Genomic DNA, 21210 nt, shown 5'->3' with positions numbered 1-21210 from the left:
TTACAAGAATTTTAGTTCAAATTCTAAAAGAATTTTCGATTGTTTTCCTCAAGAGTCTTAAAGTAAATTCTGCAAGAATTTAAGGTAAAATTCAACAATAATTTACGATTTATTCCTACAAGCAGATTTAACTATAAATGAATAAAGATTAAATTCTTCAAAAATTCGAGACTTAATTCTATACATGTAAGATTAAATTCTACAAGATATAAAGACAAAACTCTTCATGTAAGATTCAATTCTGCAATAAAAAAAAATACTACAAGAATTTAAGATAAAATTCTAGAAGAGTTTAAAATGAACTTCGACAAGAATTTAAAATTAAATTCGACAGAAATTTAAGCCTAAATTCTACAAGAATATAAGAATAAATCAAAAAAGAACTACGAATCAATTTCTGCAAGAATTTCTGATTTTATTCTTCAAGAATTTAAGGTTAAATTTCTCAAGATTTTAAGATTAAATTCTTTCCAAGAATTTGAGAGAACCTTCAACAAGAATTTGATGTCAAGACTTTTAGACAAGATTGTTCAAGAAGTTTAGATTAAATTCCACAAGATTTTTTTCGACATGAATTTAAATCTAACTCTACTAGAATTAAAGATTCAATTCGACAAGAATTCAGGAGAAAATTCTACAAAAATCTAAGACTAAATGCTGCAAGAAAATTAAGTTTCCAATTAAATGCTACAAGCATTTGTTTCCGTTCAATCAACGTGTTTAATTTGGTGTTTAAATTATGCTGGTTCAGCACTGCCAACTACCGGCATTGTACTAAAACTCGTTTTTTCTCTACATTTTGGAAAAACGCGGTGCGGTTGACCGGCAACCTGAAAAGTGCTCAATGTTTTCAGATGTATTTTTTGTCATTTTGAATTAACCAGAAACTTCAAGACGTGAACCAAATTATAATCCAAGGTAGTAAGGAAGTAGTCAGAAAAATGTTGGCCACATCCGGACATGTTCTCGATACCCCCGAGGATGTGGTCAGTTTCTTTTTGAACCAACACCCTCATGCGATACTTAAAACTACATCAGAATTCAAAAATAAGACCATTTTCGTTCATATTAAGTACTGAAGACCAGACATGGGAAATGTCGCGTTTGTCATAGACGCATGACAAGCTACATTACAAAATTGTCATCTTGGAAAATTTTCGTCAAACAACAATTTTTTGTCACACGACAAAATAAAGAATCCATCGAGTCACACTCTCGGCTCTGAGCTCAACACAACTTTATACCCCACGGTAAACTTCTTCGTGCATGTCCGAATGTATGGGTTCTGGCTCTTCTTTCGTCAACCAACCAAATTTAAAATGTCATTTAAAAAGGAGCATCATCTGCTAATACGGAGGTCAGATTTTAAGACCGGAAATAATGTTCATTCCCTTCAATACTAGTATTTCCGGAATCGGTATTTCATGATGGCAGCTTACGATTTTAGAAAAAAATGGGAAATACTGCCAAATACCTTTCAATATGGATTTTTTCGGAATCGGGATGACGTCTACAGACCGTAAATCGATGTCCAGCGCCATCTTGAAATCAAAGATGGCGGCTGATGGTTACAGAAACAGCGGAAAATACTGTTAAATACCCTTAAATATAGGTATTTTCAGAATCAGGGTGACGTGACAGGTGACAGACCAGATATCATTGTCCGACGTCATTTTTAAATCCAAGATGGTGGCTTCCAATTTCAGAAAAAAAAAATGGAAACACTGTCAAATGCCCTTCAATATGGAAATTTTCGAAGTCGAGGAAGTCACCTCCAGGGACCATAAATTTATGTCCAATGCCATTTTAAAATCCGAAATGTGCTAAATACTGTCAAATCCCTTCAATATAGGTATTTTCGGAACCAGGGTGTGTTGTCTAGATACCAGATATCATTGTCCAATGTGATTTTTAAATCCAAGATGGTGGCTTCTGATTTCAGAAAAAGTGGGAAATACTGTCAAATACTCTTCAATATTTATATTTTCGTAATCAAGGTGACGTCTTGACACCGTAAATCGATGTCCAACGCCATCTTGAAATCCAAAATGATGATTTTAGGTTGCAGAAAAAGAGAGAAATATCGGTCAATTTCCCTTCAATATGAGTATTTTTGGTAATGGAATGTCGTCTAGAGACCGAATATCGAAATCATCCCGGTTCTGAGTATGCCCATATTGTAGGGTATATGATATTTTTTTTTGAAACCGAGAGCCACCAAGTTGGATTCGATTTTCAGCATGAAAATATCCATATTCTAGGGTATTTGACAGTTTTTCTAAATTCAATGGCAGGCACCTGGATGAAAAAATGGCGATATACATTGATTTTCGGCACCTACAGGTTGACCCCGTTCCAAAAATACCCATATTGTAGGGTATTTTACAGTTTTCAGAATTTGAGAGCCGCTATATTGTATGACACAATGGCATCGGACACTGATATTCGGCATCTACATGTCTTTACCGAAAAAAATCCATGTTTTAGGGTATTTTACAGTTTTTTTGAAGTCAATGGCTGCCATCATGGATTCAAAAATGGCGTCAGACCTTGATTTTCGGGATGTACGCGTCGTACTTGTTCCGAAAATACCCATATTTGACAGTTTTTCCTGAATCTGAGAGCCACCATATTGGATTCCAAAATGGTATCAGACATATATTTTCGGTATGTACACGTCAAAAACGTTCCGAAAATACCCATATTGTAGGGTATGTGACAGTTTTCCAGAATATGAGAGCTGCCATTTTGGAATACAAAATGGCATCAGAAATAGATTTTCGGCATCTACCCGTCGTCCCCGTTCCAAAAATGCCTATATTGTAGGGTATTTTACCATTTTTTTTTCAGTCAACGGCCGCCATCTTGGATTCAAAAATAGCGTCAGACATCGATTTTCAGAATTTATGCGTCGCGCCCGTTCCGAATATACCAATACTATAGGGTATTCAACAGATTATCTGAAAACAATGGCCGCCATCTTGGATTCTGAAATGGCGTCGGACATCGATTTTCGGCATCAACACGTCGTCCTCTTTTCGAAAATACCTGTATTGTAGGGTATTTGACAACTTTTTTTCAGAATCTGAGAGCCGCCATCTTGGATTACAAAATGACGTAGGCCTGAAGTCAACGGCCGCCATATTGGATTACAAAATGGCATCAAACATCAATTTTTGGAATGTATGCGTCGTCCCCGTTCTGAAAATACTCATATTGTAGGGTATTTGACAGATTATTTGAAACAATGGCCGCCATCTTGATTCAAGCTACTTCGAGTTAGAGGTGAAATCCCGTCAAAATGATGTTTCCAAATGAGAGAAAGACTAGAATAAAAAATATTAGTCGTGAGACAGCCCAGTAGGTCAGTCTTTCAAGCAGAAGTTTGTTACATCGTGCTTGTCAGATGAGCGTTGACTTTTTTGTCGTCTTTGTTACATAGTTTATCGTCATGAGGTTCACAATTCCCAAGCCTGCTGAAGACCACGTTGGCCGGATCCGGACATGTTCCAGATACCCCCGGAGAAGTGAAACTTGGACCTACATCCTCATGTGACACATCAAACTACATAAGAATTCCAAAATAAGAACATTGGTGGTCATATTAAGTACGGAACACCACGCTGGCTCCGGGTGCTCCGGGGGAGTTTCATAAATTTCCCGAAATTTTCCCGAGGCCAATGGAACTTCCCTGGAGTCCTCAGAAATTCCCTGAAATTCTCTTCAGAACTACTCTGAAGGTCTCTTCAGAACTACTCTGAAGTTCTCCTCAGAACTACTCTGAAGCTCTCTTCAGAATTACATTGAACTTCTCCTCAAAACTACTCTGAAGTTCTCCCCAGAACTACTCTGAAGTTCTCCTCAGAACTACTCAGAAGTTCTCCTCAGAACTAAGATCTCGTCAGAACTACTCTGAAGTTCTCCTAAAACTACTGTAGATCTTCGATGAAGTTTTCAACATTTTCCTGAAATGTACGAAGTTGTTTAAATATTCTCTTGAATATCTTTGAACTTTCCCGATACTTGGGACCTCTCTAAAGATATCGTTACTCCCCAAAAATCTTTAAAATTCTCATTAAATTAGAGAATGGAACTTCAAGAACTTTCCTTAAGCTCTTGAAACTTTCCTAATGTTCATAATTCTTCTGCGAAGCCCTAATAAAAAAAATGCCATCGACGAATGATAACCCAAATGAAAGAACTATTCCATAAATGGTTTGCATGATACCCAAAACACGTCGTTAAGCAAAATAACCATTACACTTTTATTAAGGAGCTCCCGATACTTCCCCACGGTTCATGGTACTTCTTCAAAGTGCTCCCAAATTTTTTTTAAGCTGATGCAAATTCAGAGACGATCACTGAACTTTGGAAAATTTCAAAGCCCCTTGGATATTTTTACAAGATTGATCAATTATTCAGGAAATCTTCTACTGATCAACTATTCAATCAGATAATCCCTCACATATTTCTTCACTATGTCCGCTGAATCAGAGATTATTCAAATAACCATATTCAGTTATGGCGTCATTGTGTTCAGCCCTGTAAGCCATGTTTACATTATGCTTTTAGTAAAATTTGAGTACATTAGCCCCACCACACAAGCACAAGTGTAAACACTCCTTAAATGTTGGAATCCATTTGAACAGTTCGAAATCACTTCAGAAAGTACTGAATCGCTTCAGAAAAGTTTAGACTTTCTTCGGAACGTACAGAATCACTTCAGAAATGTTTCCGATCACTTCGGAAAGTACTGAAAAACCTCACAAGTGTTTTGAATCACTTTGGAATGTGTAGTATCACTTCAGAAAATATTAGCATCACTTATGGTGGTACCGACTCTAGTTTTTAACTAGTTCGGAAAGTAATTAATCACCTTAGAATTGTTCGGATTTACTTAGGAGAGGTAAATCGTAATGAAATTAAAAATAATAAATCTTTTAATAATGAGCAGGACTATCGGACAAATATGTCCTAAGTGAATCAAAATTGCTGTTCGATGAAACAAGTGCAAGATGTGCAATTGCTCAAATATGGTTAAAACAAAAAATTAAATTTTTAAGATAAATAAAATCCAAAATCCACTCACCCGCACTGCGCCAGTTGATGAGCTTCTGGTTCCGCAGCTCGTCTGTCATCGGAATGTAGACCACCTGGGTCGTTTCCCGGGACCAGGACGGAAAGGCGTCGATCCGTGCCAGACACCTGAGCGTCAGCTTACCCTTGATCTTGCCCAGCCGGGTTTCGTCGATGTGAAATCGTATCTCCAGCGTACGGTACCGCAGGATGAAGCCATCGTTCTCGATGGTGGTTTCCTGCTGCGGTTGCAGATAATCCGAGGGAACCTGCGGGAAAGAAAAACATCAGAAAAAGACCAGTTAGCAAGAAGGCCTCCCTCGTGGGAGGGCTCGAAACTTACAATCCGCTCGTCGATGAACCAGTACAGCCGAGCCGGTGGGCTGGACATGTCCGAGGAACAGTTGGCCACCACGAAATCCTCCAGGGCGTAGTTGTGCTGCAAACCGTTGATGATGGGATCGTACTGGGGCAGCACTGTTCGGGGCAAAGAAATCCAGTAGTGAAAAATTAGCCAATTAGTAACCCTCCGGTGGGGTGTTCTGTTGCTGATTTGACGAAACTGGGTAGGGCTGATCAGAAACTCATCTCTTTTGTTTGAACATAAAAGGGAAATGCTTCGGTGGCAAATTGATTACTATTAATTATCGATGGACTGCTACGAGAGCGACCTGTGCACACTTGAGCGCAGACAGACTCTGATGGATCCACCACCACCACCATCAGGGAAAAAGTTCCCGGGAATCAATCAATTGTATTGCTGCTGCCCGTCCCTCGTCTATCCGAACCCGACTTATTATTCGCTGGAAGGTTCCAGGGGGGGCCAAGAGGGCAAAGTTATGAGAGTGAGAGCAAAGTTTGCTCGGTGAATTCAGCTGCGTCTAATTAATCTTCTCAGATCTTCCTAATGAGCTAGACGGGGTCGACTTTCGGGTTTTGCAGATGGGGGATGGAATGTAAATTTCTTAAGGATGGTTTTCTTTGCACGAGGGGAGGGGGATAATGACGACGGACGTTTCTGAAGCGCTATGAAATTCCAGACGCACCTGTGGCTCTTTACGGCGAGATTTTGAAGCGCTGGCCATGTTTAGAAGTATGGAGAAAAGGTATTAATCAGCACTGAATTCGGATGCCATAGACGCTATGTATACGGAAAGTTGGAAAGCTGGGTGGATAAATTAAAGATTATCAACAAGACTACACGGCCGTTGAAAGTATGAGTCAAGTTGACTCAATCTCTTTTTATCCCATACAAATTTTACTCAGTTTAGTTAAAAATTGAGTTACTCAGTGCAATTTACCATGTGGAAGTTTGTGCTCAAAATACATGATTAAGTGAGCGATTTAACATGCTATAATATTCGTAGTCCAGAATAATTTCGATTTTCTAAAATTTAAGAAACGTATTTTGGTTTTAAAGAGGGGTTTTTTGGGAATGAAAATGACTTCTAGCCGACAGGAAATTATGGTTGATGCCATTTTGAAATCAAAAATAGCAGCTTAAAATTTTCTAAATTCAACTATGGTGACTTCCGGCTTTATGTAAACTGCCAAAAACTCTACTAGGTGAAATGGATGTAATGTCGGCCCAAATGCCCCTAATTTGGGCCCATACATAAATTCAGAAATCGACTATATTTTCAATCAGGGGTTGAATCAGTTGACGTTTTTTACTAAAGCCCTACAGTAAAAGTATGGACGACTGTCACCACAAAACTGGAAAAAGCTGTTCCAATCGAGCAAAGCGGTGCATTTTGACGGTTCGATTGGAACAACTTTTGACGGACGTCCATACTTTTACTGTAGGGCTTTATTTTTTACTACACTCGCTTCGTTGTCGTGCGCGAAAGTCTGTTTGTATTCGAACACTCATGCTCTACCGTCGTCTCTCTCACACAACACGAGCGGTAGAATAACATTCGAGCTAAAAGAAAATTATCAAATGACATGTGTGATTTCGTTGTAATTCCTCAATTTGGTGTAAATCAAACCATTTCTGATCAGAAATATTATTGCTAGGACATCATTGCTTACTGTTTTCAGAATTCACACAAGCACACCATCAGCAGCTCTTATTATGAGAAAAACCAAAATACATACATTCGTGACGGTCTTCGGCGACAGTGTCGGAGGCAAAGGTATTCAATTATCACAGAAAATGTGTCGACTACCGTGACCGCTTACAAGACTGTTTTCAATAGCGACCAAAGTTGATAAATAGCAGATTTTAAGCGATGATTGGGCAATCTTAGATCCATAGGCCAACATTAGAGTAATTTCCCTTATATGCTTTGAGTCAAAGCCTTTGACTAATTATGTTTGTATTTCTCCATGCGTGAAGTTATCGATTTACATAGTTGAAGATGCTTAACGTCAGATATCAGACTTAAAGTGGTAATTTTATAATATAGATGAGCAGATGAAAGTATTGAGTTGATAGTTCCGTTAGAGTTCCGTCAGTGTTAAAATGGTATATAGAGAGTAGAAAGCGAGCAAAGGTCAATTTTGAGAATGGCACGAATCGGGTTGATCATCTCCTTTGGCAAACTCCCCTGTTGGGGAGGGATGATGAAGGGTATCTCCCCCACCATCACTGGCAAAAGAGATGATCGCCACAGACAGTTCTATCGATTGTTTCACACTTAAGTCGTCCTCTAACGTAAGCATCTAGTCGATCGGTTTGGAAAATTGAAGCTATTACATGCAGCACATACAGTGGTAGAGGCAATAATAGCATGCCTACCAAGCGGCCACCTTAGACTTCCGAAGATTGACCTCCCCAAGTTCAACGGAAATTTTTTGAAGTGGGTGTCGTTTTCAGGCAACTTCACGTCACTTCTATGGTGCATTCGATATCGTAGGTGAGGCAAGCAAGCCATTCAACAACGTGGACATCGAGGCCGTGTGGGACTCCCTGCTAGAAAGGTATGATAAGCGTAGATTTTTGAAAAACCAGCTTCTCCGAAGTCTCCATGACTTCCCATCGTTGAAGAGAGAATCCGCCAACGAGTTACACGAGCTCGTGGACGAGTTCTAGTGGCACGTGAAAACCCTAGCCAGGTTGGATGAATCCGTCAAGCATTGGGACACAGCCCTCGTAAACATCCTGTCCTACATGCTCGATCCAGCTACGCTTCGTGCGTGGGAAGAAAAGACCAGCCAGCAAGACGACGTCAAGTACAACGACCTTGTTGAATTCCTGTACCAGCGTGTACGAATCCTGAAATCCGTAGCATTCGATCTGCTGCAATGCTCCTAGCCGGCTAAAGCAAAGGTGGCCGGCAACTTTCCTCCTCCAAAGAAATACATTCAACCCATGGTTGCTGCCACAACCCAAGGTGATGGACTTTCGTGTCTGCTGTTCAACATCGCGTTAGAAGGTGTGATCAGAAGAGCTGGGATAGACACGAGTGGCACGATATTCAGGAAGTCCATCCAGCTCCTTGGCATCGCCGATGACATTGAAATTATGGCACGGAACTTTGAGATGATGGCGGAAACGTACATCAGACTGAAGGCTGAAGCTAGGTGGATTGGACTTGCCATCAACGCATCGAAGACAAAATACATGAAAGGAAGAGGTTCTAGGGAAGACAATGTTAGCCTCCCACCCCGAGTTCAGATTGAAGGTGACGAAATCGAAGTGGTCGATGAGTTCGTGTATTTGGGCTCACTGGTGACCGCCGAAAATGATATCAGCAGAGAAATTCAAAGACGCATTATGGCAGGGAATCGTGCCTACTTTGGACTCCGAAGGACGCTTCAGTCGAATACAATTCGCCGCCGCACGAATTTGACTGTCTACAAGACGCTGATTAGACCGGTGGTCCTCTACGGCCACGAGACCTGGACTATGCTCGTGGAGGACCAACGCGCCCTTGGTGTTTTCGAACGGAAGGTGTTGCGTACCATCTACGGTGGAGTGCAGATGGATGACGGAACGTGGAGGAGGCGAATGAACCACGAATTGCACCAGCTGTTGGGAGAACCATCCATCGTCCACATTGCAAAAATTGGGCGACTACGGTGGGCTGGGCACGTCGTAAGAATGCCGCACGACGACCCAGTGACAATGGTTCTATAAAGTGACCCAGCAGGAACAAGAAGAAGAGGCGCGCAGCGGGCAAGGTGGATCGACCAAGTAGAAGGTGACCTGCGGACCCTTCGCAGACTACGAGGCTGGCGAACTGTGGCCATGGATCGAGTAGAATGGAGACGACTTCTTCGGACAGCAGAGGACAACAAGGCCTTAGTCTGATTGGTAAGGTAAGTATGGTTGCTGCCAACGCTGGCGCTGCTGCATCAGATAGCAGGTCAAACTTTCCTTCTTGTTTCGCTTGTCAGAACGATATTTCCTCTTCCAGTGACAAGCTTTCGACAGATTGCCCATCAGCCAGCGGAGAAAGCTGGTATCCCAACGAAAGCTGTGTTGGAATTGCTTCTGAACTTTTTATCATGCCAGAAACTGCTCCCCGAAGTTCTCCTGCCAAACCTGTCGAGAACGGCACCACACTTTGCTGCACGATTCATCCCAGTCTGGTAAGAGTTTTTCGACCCCAGCCATGATGTCAAATTCCCATGAAACGGCGCAAGTTCCACCCATTTTGGATACCCAGGATCGCCTACCTCATCCCAACAAACAAGCATGTCGGTTCAGTCCCACGCCAGTACGGTTCTCCTTGAAACAGTCGTTTTCCAAATCGTCGACGATCACGGACATGTTTTCCAAGCCCACTTCGATGTCACATTTCATGACAAAGGATCTTGCGAATCTGCCCTCCAGCTCCCAATCCAAGGTTGATGTGTCCGTAGCTGGAATCGGACAATCCCACCGGAATTTTTTTCTCTACGGAGCTCCAACTCCTCGTGATCGAGCACCCCACTGCTGATTTACCCACCATGTACGTGCTGATAACTTCGTGGAACCTTTCGAACGTGCAGTTAGCTGATGCTGAGTTTCGAATTTCCAACAAGATCGACTTAGTCATCGTTGGTGAAGCGTATTGGGACCTAAACACTGGTAAGAAACTCGATCTAGCTCCAGGCCTACCCCACATCATCGAGACCGTACTTTGGTTGGACATTCTGCAGTTCAACTTCTCAAGATTCCTCTAACTCGATGGTATGCTAAATGCCTAGCATTGATGCACTGCTAGATGCGACTCTCCAAAGGATTTCAGAGTTTGCGACGATTCCGAACCAATCCGTTCATTGCGCTACCGAGAAGGCCTGGGAAGAACTCTACGTGGCAACCACACCCTCGATCCTAGGTATTTCGCCAACCGAAAACGGACAACCCGGAAGCTGTTTTGGGAAATTCAGAATCCATTGCCGAACGCCGACTCGAGCGTGATCACAAAATCCTCTTACCACCAATTCATGGAGGAATATGAGCGTCTCGGCCACATGGTTTATTCAACGAACCTGAGGACAACACGATACCGCACTGCTACCTTCCGCATTATCCCGTATTCAAGCTCTCGTGTACCACCAAGAAGACGAGAGAAGTGTTTGATGCATCGTGTATGACAGCATCGAGCTATTCGTTGGAGGATCTACTACTTGTCGGACCAGTCGTTCAAGATGATTTGCTGTTGCTCGTCATGTAGTTTTGCTACTACCCCCATTGCCCTCAAAGGTGACGTCGAGAAGCTGTACCGTACCAAATGCCGTAAGGAACCAGGGCCAAGAACTTTTCCGTCGATTACTTTCTGTCAGGTGCCGATGATGCCGATGATTTCAGGTGCCGATCCGAATTCGACGTGAAGTATCTGCGATGTTCGATTCTGCTGGAATTCCGATGAAGAAGTTTCGAACTCCGTCGAAGTCCTTGAAGACATTCCACCAGAAGATCGATCAATCCAACCGTGGCACGACCACGCAATCCGTCAGCACTATCGGTCTAATCTGGGTACCCGGGACTGACATCTTGTGATTCAAGGTGCAGTTACCTTTTCCAGCTGCTACTCTCACCAAGCGTAGAATCATATCCTACGTGGCTCAAATCTTCGATCCGTTGGGACTTCATGCACTTTCTCTGAGCGTTGAAATCCTCTGATAACGAACGGTATGATTGGGACCAACCTTTGCCTCCAAAACCTGCAGCAAGAGTGGAAGGAGTTCCACACTACACGATTTGCTTCCATCACTGGCGCAGTCAGCATCGAGCTCCATTTCTTCACTGATGCGTCAGACAAAGTCTACGGGACGTGCTTCTATGTTCGCACCCAATCTATCCCATGAAGTATCCGTGAAACTGCTCGTCTCCAAGTCCATACGATAGCCCGACTGGAGTTATGCGCAGCTCATCTTTCCACGCAGCTGCTTTCGTCTGGTCGGACTCGATCGCCGTGATACAGTGGCTTCGATCATCACCTGGAAGTTGGAAAACGTTTGTAGCCAACCGTGTAAGCCAAATCCAATCTGCTACAACAGTCGGTAAGTAGAACCGCGTAACTGGTTCCGACAAAACCCGCTGACGACATCTCCAGAGGATTGGATCCAACTGAACTTATCCACAAGACAAGGTGGTGGAATGGTCCATCCTGGTTGAACTTTGGCCTACAAGAGCGCTCCCAACGAAAGAAACGACAGAGCTGTCGCAAGAATGCCGAAAGATTCCCATCGTAGCCATGACAGCCATCCAAAGCACATTCCAAGAAGATTTGTTCTCCAGATACTCCAGCTTTTCTAAACTTTGCATGGTGGTTGCGATTCTTTCAAGCTCTTCGTGACCCTACCATTCTTCGTCGTTCGAATGCAATCAATTCAGGTGTCCTCTGTCAACTAGCGGAGCTGGAGAACATCCAAGAAGAGCGCAACGATCCTGTCGCTCGTACAAACGTGTTGCAATCGAGTCCGTTGAAGTGGTACGTTGATGATTTCGGATTGATTCGCTTCGGAGGACGCCTCGACAATGCTGAACTACCCGAGTCTACCAAGCACCTTATTGTCCTCAGCGTCAAGCATCCGTTAGCCAGTATGCTCGCCGCGCACTATCACGAAACGTTGCTTTACGCTGCCCCGCAGTTGGCTACCCTCCGCCAGAAATTTTGAGTTCTGGGCGGATAAAACCTAGTCAGATGCACCGTAGCAAGCCGAAGTTGATTCAGCAAACTGTAGCAGATCTACCAGCATCCCGAGTCATCGCCGCACCACGTCGCTAAATAGCTCGAAGGGTGAAGATTACTGAGCTGCACTCCGATAACGCCACGACCTTCAAAGAAGCTTCAAACGCTTTGCATCGAGTGTACCAAATGCTGAAGCAGGACGCCACTGACAGAAATCTTATCCTTTCCTGGTGCGCAAACCACACGGCTGCGGTGAAGTCCGCGAGGACTCATCCCCTCAAGGAAATTGGCAATACCAGTCTTGCCTACGAGGACATGCTCACCTTACTAGCCCAGGTTTATATATGCTTCAATTCGCGACCATTAACGCCACTGTCATCAGAACCATCGGGCTCAGAAGCCCTGACACCCGGTCACTTCTTGGTAGGTTCCAACCCTCAATCCGTTCCCGAAGCAACATTTTCGAAAACTGGCTCAGCCATTGGAAATAAACTCAGCACCACCTCCAACGAATCTGGGCACGTTGGACCCCGGAATACCTCCAGCAGCTGCAATTCAGGGCTGTTCAAGACTGCAAATCACCCAGCAAAATCGAGATCGGACAGCTTGCCGCGATCAAGGACGATTGCCTACCACCCGCTCAATGGCCCCTTGACAAAATTGTGAAGGCCCATCCTGGGAAAGACGGTATTGTCACAGTGATCACGCTGAAGGCTGTCTAGTCGGACAACGTCGCGCGATCCGTCACGTGAATCGCCTTGCTGCCAACAACCAACGATCAGTCCGATACGACAGTCGGAGACCATTAGACCGGAGATCGAGGGGGCATGAAGTAGTTTGCCTCCTCGTGGTGTGCCCTGGAAACGTTAATTATCAAACCCAAGGGAGAGATATTGCGGCTAAACGAACTACCGCAGAGAAGCCCTGCACAAACTCTCGTTGTGCAAAGGCAGGAGTGACGCCGGGTTCTTAGTGCTTAGCACACGCAGCTGGTAAGCGGTCACATCTGTCCTAAGCTACCCTGTTGGACAGTTGGCTGGCTATCACGTCTGCTTAGAACCGAGGCGAACAACGAACAGCGAACAACAAGAGGAGGTTGAGAAGCCCTGCACAAACCCTCGTTGTGCAAAGGCAGGAGTGACGCCGGGTTCTTAGAGTGCTTAGCACACGCAGCTGGTAAGCGGTCACATCTGTCCTGTATGGGCCCTGGACAGTTGGCTGGCTATCACGTCTGCTCTAGAACTCAGGCGAACAACGAACAGCGAACAACAAGAGGAAGGCCCTGCACAGCTGCTCACTGTGCAGTAGCGAGTGTCACGTCGGACACAACACCTAGTGATGCGCCATAGCGCAACCGGCCCCCTCCCATGACGTAATGCTTTCGGGCGGTTCCGGGGAGGACAAGGGCCTAGAGCACAGGGTAAGGTTTAGTGGGTCGGGAGAGCTACTTCTCCCATCCCCACACCCTGAGTTATCTTCTCAGGTGTCTGGGAGCAAATTCCCCCCTGTATAAAAAAAAAAAAAAAAGACCGGAGATCGAACTGGCTGGAGGCGCATGTCAGTAGAAACCAGGTAATCACCATCCCAATAAAACTAATCCACACGTATGAGCTACCTGGTCTTCTTTTTGTTTTCGGCTGACGACAACGAGGTCGACGCACTCAATCTATCTACTGCATCGCGCATAATTCAAGTGATTGAGTGAACAGCCGAGAAAGATCTTGATGATCTTCAGGCTCATCGAAGTCTTGTATGATGTTCCAACGAACCATTTGAGTTGGTAAGTTGAGCAATGTGAGAACTGATTACATATTTCTATCAAGACAGACTTCAACATAACGTGGAATTATCATTTCGCAATCTTCAATATAACTTTGAGGCAACAACTATATATTCCACATGATGTAAAGGGGGTTCCACAAAATGTTTCGGGTTTCACAAATTTAGTTAAGACATCGTTGAATTTGAGGAACATCAAGACTCTGATCTCCAGGACAGTTTGGATAATGGAACATATTTTGATAACACAACTTTTTATCTCCCTTGACGTGATGAAGTCTCATGGACATTGTACATTTTTTTTTTAGCCTGTAGAACATGAAGACTCAATCCTCAGTATAACTTAGAGACCCCATAGTCCTTACAATAACATATTCGGAGTTCGCTTTCAGCTGTGGACACAGCAACAGTTTGTATATCTCTCTGTTTTCCGTCGATCTTGTTTTCCGTGCTGAGCACCAATGCCACCGACGCCAGGGAAGCAGCTCCCACACCTGGACCCTACCTATCGACCCATCAACTCATGAACAGGGGACCAACGGCTTTACTTCCAAGGCGTGATCAGAGACAATATGCCTCAGAACATCCCAGCGACGCCGACTGGGATTGAACCCAGGCCTGCTGGGGTGAGAGGCACTACACTACACCAAAGGCGCCGCTGTACTAAAGAATTTACTCGAGAAAAAATGCAATACTTTCTTTGGTGTATAACATGGGTAAAAATTGATGAAATTTCGAGTAAAACCAGTTCAGAGTGTAATGTTTACATGTGCAAAATCTCGTCACAATCTGTCAAGTGGTTATCGAGATGGCTTCCAAGCAAGTAGTACAACAATTATGGGAGCGGTCATGGAAAATCCAGGCCAGTCAAAACAGGTGGATCGCGAAACAGTTTGGAATCGACTATTCGACCGTGTCCCGTGTGATAGAATCATTCAAGGACACCCAGACGACCCAGCGGCGAGCTGGCAGCGGAAGAAAAGCGAAAACGACCGACCCTGTGAACGCAAGGAAGGTGAGGGATTACTTCAAGTGCAATTCGAACCGTTCGATTAGGGACGTGGCCAAAAAGGTGAATTTTTCAGCAGGCCGGACTTCATGTCTTCAAGGTAAGGAAGGCGCCTAACTGAACCGATAAACCGAATATGATGGCCAAATCGTAGCTCAACCGTGAGTAGTTGGTGCAGCCGAAATCCATCGGAATAGACCACGAGACGTACATTAAAGTGGACGCCAAGGAGATCCCCTGCCAGGAGTTTTTCATCGGCAAGTCCCGCCTGGATGTTCCGGAAGAAGAAGGTCGACAAATTTGTCAAGAAGTATTTCGATCTGTGGGTGCGGCAAATTCAGCAAGTCGTACATAACGTCCGGCACCATCAACGGCCAAATATATATAGGAGAATGTAGTACCTATCAGAGCAGATATAATGAATTCAATATAAAATATGTTTACATTGGATTCATCAAATGAAAGTAAAATAAACAACCTTATTATCTTTTACATAAGCCTTGTCTGCCTATCGTTCATCCCTGTTTAGGTTTAGTTTTAGGTGTATATCGATATAGCACAGACCTGCTGTGCTAAAATGATTGGTGAGTGTGTGTCTGTGAGTGAGAACGTTTGCAGAAAGGATAGCTTACTAATACTGTGACACTGGAAACTGCGAAGCGGAAATGGCGCAACGGTTCACCATTCACTTTGCTAAGTTTGTGCGTGATAGATGTTCTTTGCTGAAGTGTGAATGAATGGAAAGAAAATGGAGGACGACGGCTCGGAAGGATACGACAATGGCGCAGCCGGTGCTCCGGACAGGTAAATTTGTTGAATTTTATTAGCCCAAAGATTTTAAAATGAAGATTATGGCTGAAGGCTGTAAATTTGCTTGATTTTATTAACTCAAAACCTATAAAGCTATAAACCTACAAATGTTTAGCTTTTCCATTGAAATCAAACACTTGTCTAATAATGACTAATGAATAAGGAATTGAGTTCGATAATCCCCTGCTTACTTGGAAAATCAGACTCAACTTATCAAATGGAAATCATTAATAACAAATTCCTCAAATTTCTTCAAAATGGAGGACGACGGCTCGGAGAGAACATGGTTTCCGAAAAGCAACTTGCCTCAACTTTCTTTTCCATTAGCATCTTCTTCCTTGGCTATTGGTAATATTGACATGTTTCGAAATGCACCCCCAGGGGAGGATGATTACTGATCTACATTCTTTATCACCATTTTCGTCTTTGACGAATACACTCCCATTAGAATTATGATTCATCCCGTCTTTGTCATCTTCTTTTACATATGCTTTACAATTAGAATTTTAGTTTTTCTCGATGGTGATACTCAAGTATTTTTGACAATTGTTATACGTGGTTATGCTATAAATACATGCATTACAATTGTACTATTCCCTACAAATGGGTAAGCTATTCTACTTCCGATGAATGGGCGGAGAGTAACAAGCTGCTGTTGAGAACAGTAAGCTATTCTACTCCCGACGAATGGGCGGAGAGTAAAGAGCTGCCGTTAAGGACGACAAGCTATTCTACTCCCGACGAATGGGCGGAGAGTAAAGAGCTACCGTTACGGACGGTAAGCTATTCTACTCCCGACGAATGGGCGGAGAGTAAAGAGCTGCTGTTAAGAACGGTAAGCTATTCTTCTCCCGACGAATGGGTGGAAAGTTATGAGCTACCGTTACGGACGGTAAGCTATTCTAGCTCCGACGTATGGTCTGAGAGTAAACAGCTACCGTTACGGACAGTAAGCTACTTCCGACGAACGGGCGGAAAGACCTACCGTTAGAGGACGGAAAACTGTTAGTTAGCATTGATTAATAGGCTAAAGTGTAAAATATGAAAAGCAAATTACTACTTCTCTTGAACGTTATGAAATTATGAGCATATCCTGTGGAATAAAGAAACAGCTTAGACTTTGTCTGAGAGCTACCGTTACAGGACACTAAGCTATCAATTGGTATTGAGTAAAATACGAAATGTAAAATACTACCTTTCTTGAGCGTTAAAAAAAATCATAAGCATTATGCTGCTAAACAAAGAAACAGTTTAAACATAATCTGAATTGAATTGAGAGAGATTGAGATTTACAAAATCTGATTTTCATCATTGTAGGTCATCAACTATTAAGCGCAAAATGAAAGGAAACAAGTCGATTGAGAAACAAGCTAAGAAAAGATTGCTCATACCGGATCATGTCAAGAAACAATCCAAATTGTGTTGGATTGAGGAGGATTTGGGAAAACAAAAAACACGCTATCCTTCGTCATTGGCTGAGCATCTTGAAAGAGTTCGAAGCGATGTTCGAGGGGATTCATCGGAAGCAAACGGTGGAAGCGTAGCCACTGGATCGGAAGCATGTGGAGCTTTCGATGAGGTCGTTTGTCCCTCTAGTACGCGTCGTGCGGAACATTTATCGACTCTGGAATGCACACGATTTGTATCCTCGATGAATCAGCTATCGGTATCTTCTGTCGCCGTTCCTGAGTGTAAGCCCTTGGAAGACGGAGAGGAAATCCACAGACACACATATGAAATGTGGAAAGATCTGCTAGTCGATTCCATGGCTTTGGCAGGAATTCTGGACGAAAGCACGAAATTTATTGTGTTCAAAGTGAAGGCCGGTGCCCGTTTGCTAGAAATCTTTCGCAACACAAAATCTGGCCCAGATGCACCCGACGCAGACGTGTTCCCTTTCTCTAATGCGTTGCATAGACTAAAATCGTATTTCGGCTCTGGTTCAGATGTTATGCTGCAGCGTCGAAAGCTGGCAACTATGACACAAAAGTCAGAAGAAACGGATTTGAGCTTCATTACTAGGGTTGGAGCCACAGCACGTCTCTGCGATTTCGGCAACGGGAAAGAATTTGAAGAGATTGTGGCAGCGGTGGCAGAGCATGCTAGAAGCAAGGAAGTACGGGTAGCAGCGCTCAAAATGCTCAATCGGTCGGGAACGTTCACCGACCTCATTGACAAAGTCCGAGAGATTGAGGCTGTTCGACTGAATGAGGAATTTCATTTGCTGAAACATGGAAAAACAGAACATCAGACAATCGCTCAAGTGAGCACTGCTTACCAACAGAATACAGCACCAAGACAATCTTTTCCGATACGTGGATCTCGCAGCGGATACTTGAATCGTCGAGAGGTTTCGAGCCGTGGCTTCACCCGACCGGGATTAAGACGCCCGTTCAGAAGTTCCTTCATGTCAAATCGTGGTCGCCCGTACGATTCAAATGCTACGTCTCGTGACAAGTGTAACAGATGCCTGAGTTCCTTTCACGATTCTTCGAACTGTCCAGCGAGATTCAAGAACTGCAGGAACTGTGGCAATGTAGGCCACTTCGAAAGGGCATGCAGGATTGCAAGTGTCATGCCATCAACGTGGAAGGTCGAACCGAGTGAAACGAAGGACATCGCTGTAGTTCAATTTCCGGGAAACGATTTGCCATCTGTGGATGTGAGTGAACATAATTAATGTTTAGGAACAGAGGACACGTTTTCTCTAATCTTTCATGAATTACCATTACACTTTTTTTACTTAATTTTTTGTTCAATAATTCTAAACAGAACCTATCACTGATTTCTAGTAGCAAATAAGTTTTAGTTTTGCTTTATTTTCACTTAAATACTAGCACTACTTAAAAGATCAACCAAACGTCAAAATCTGAGAGTCATCAACAAAAGAGAAATCGCCAGGTGTGAAGCTCGATGTGAAGCAGTATCATTTATGTTGTATCATAGTAGCTCACTCATAACAAGTTGTCTATCTTAACATAAAAGGGCAGTAGTTTGTTAAGTACTTGTCGCACGGTTTGACATTGCAATTAAAATGAAACACGGAAAATAAACGTTAAACAAAACAAATAATAATGGTAAACTCATTAGAATATTTAGAAAAGAAACGTGTCATTGTTCTATATTTTTGTTAAATGAAATTGGGTTTAGTTTAATGTATTTGTATTGTTCAACAGGATCCAAGGCAGGATCGTTATAATAAGGACCCATTAGTGGTAGCATCCTTCGAAAGAAGCGTTGGGTCTAGCGATAATGGTATTATTCTCTGTGAGGTAGCCGGTATGCGATGTGAATTTTTGATCGACTCAGGCGCTCAGGTGAATACGTTCACGGAGGGTATGTTCAAGCAGCTGATGGCCGATGAAAAGTATAAAGAAAATCTTTACAACATGCAATACGGATCAGACTGTCGTTTGCGAGCATATGCATCAATCGGTAATATTTCCGTATCAGCAACCTTCGAGGCTTACTTATTCATTTCCGAGGACAGACCAATGTTGCTCGAAAAATTTTACGTTGTAAAAGAGCTAAGATCCTTACTGAGCAGAGCCACCGCTAATAGGTATAGTGTTCTCATGCTTGGTCTTAAGGTACCAGTCAAATCGGATAAGTTGTCAGATAGGTGGAACGTGTATCCCAGCACTATTGCTTCGTTGGTAAAGAAGGCCCCCTTTCCAAAGTTTAATGTACCCCCAGTCAAGATTAGCTATAATAGGGATGAGCCCCCCTGTAGGAATGTTTTTATGAATATTCCTCAAGCTGTTAAGCCTTTAGTCGAGGATCGACTACAACAACTGGTTGAAGCAGAAATAATCGAAAGCGTAACCGACGAGATGGATACATCATTTTGTTCTTCAATGCTCGTGGTGCCCAAAGGCAAAGATGACATTAGGCTAGTCATCGATTTGAGGGGACCAAACCGATATATCTACAGAGCTCCATTTGCAATGCCAACATTGGAAAAGATCTTGGCTGAGCTTGATGGCTCATCCTGGTTCTCGACCATCGACCTATCTAACGCTTTCTTCCATGTCGAACTGGACAAGGACTCACGTCATTTGACCAATTTTTTTACGGAGTTCGGGATGTTCCGGTTCGTAAGGTTACCATTCGGTCTATGTAACGCGCCAGATCTGTTCCAAGAAATTTTGCAAAGGCAGATACTGGGTGGCTGTAAAGGAGTGAAAAATTAATTAGATGATGTTCTTGTTCATGGACACACTAAGGAGGAACATGACGCTAACCTTGAGGCTGTCTTAGCTCGTCTACGTCAACACAATGTAAAACTTAATGAGTCCAAGTGTGTGTTCGGCAGCCGTTCGGTCAAGTTTCTCGGCTTTGTTTTAACTTCTGATGGATGGAAAATTCAGGAAGAGAAAATAAGTGCAGTAGAGAAGTTTAGACAACCAGGCAACTGCTCAGAAGTGAAGAGTTTTCTGGGCTTAGTGACCTTTGCTGACAGATTCATCATGCATCGAGCGGATAAAACGGAGAGGCTTCGTCGCTTAGCTAATGCGGAAAAGTTTTACTGGACTCATGAAGAAGACAAGGAATTCAATTATCTACGTAGCACGGTGTTGAAGACTATCGAAAGGCTTGGATATTATAGCACCACAGACAAAACTGACCTGTTTGTAGATGCATCACCGATCGGGCTTGGGCGGTCTTAGTTCAGTACGACGGACAAGGAATCCCACGAATTATCGCTTGTGCATCTAAAGCACTTACGTCGACAGAGCAAAAATACCCCCATTCACACAAAGAAGCCCTTGCTGTTGTTTGGGGCGTAGAAAGGTTTTCATATTACTTACTGAGCAGATCGTTTGTAATTCGTACGGATGCTGAAGCTAATGAGTACATCTTCAACTCAAGCCACCGTATGGGAAAAAGAGCAGTTTCACGAGCGGAGGCTTGGGCACTACGGTTGCAGCCTTACGATTACGTTATGAAAAGAGTTCCAGGCGATCTGAATGTGGCCGATGCACTATCGCGATTAATCCATGAAACTCAACCAGCAGCACCATTTGAAGAAAACGACGACAATCATTTCCTCTATGCGTTAGATGCGGGATGTATGGACGTGACTTGGGATGAAATCGAGAAAGCTTCGGAAGACGACCATGAACTAGGAATGGTACGCGCTGCGATTACTTGTAAACACTGGCCTTCAGGATTGCGCCGGTACGAAGTTCAAAAGGAGAATATACACGTTTTGGGATCACTCGTCTTCAAAAATGATAAAACGATCCTTCCATTGAAGTTACGACAGAAAGCGATGCATCTGGCACATAGTGGACATGTTGGAGAAACAGCGATGAAGAGGATTATGCGCGAATTTTTCTGGTGGCCGGGTATGGCTTCAGACGTTGAAAAGTTTATGAAGAGCTGCGAAACGTGTGCCATGCTATCAAAGAAAAACCCACCAGTTCCATTGTCGAGCAGAGAATTACCAGAGGGACCTTGGGA

The 21210-nt window shown here is 43.5% G+C and overlaps 1 protein-coding gene across 1 annotated transcript in view; it reads right to left on the bottom strand.

The window, feature by feature from the left end:
* The window catches only part of LOC135704818 (uncharacterized), an 89783-nt gene that overhangs the window by 18827 nt on the left and 49746 nt on the right, over positions 1–21210 (bottom strand). Inside the window, exons 4-5 of the mRNA XM_065226336.1 lie at positions 5420–5553; positions 5090–5345 (exon numbers count right to left, since the gene is read on the bottom strand). Coding sequence (XP_065082408.1) covers positions 5090–5345; positions 5420–5553 — 390 coding nt within the window. The remainder of the gene's footprint in view (positions 1–5089; positions 5346–5419; positions 5554–21210) is intronic.

This window comes from Ochlerotatus camptorhynchus, unplaced genomic scaffold (assembly GCF_037179485.1).
Source record: "Ochlerotatus camptorhynchus isolate MF236.1 unplaced genomic scaffold, CSIRO-AGI_Acam_v1.1 ptg000248l, whole genome shotgun sequence".
In the NCBI taxonomy this organism is placed as follows: domain Eukaryota; kingdom Metazoa; phylum Arthropoda; class Insecta; order Diptera; family Culicidae; genus Ochlerotatus; species Ochlerotatus camptorhynchus.
Note: the sequence above shows the minus strand (reverse complement) of the source record. Positions and strands in the feature narration are given on the sequence as shown.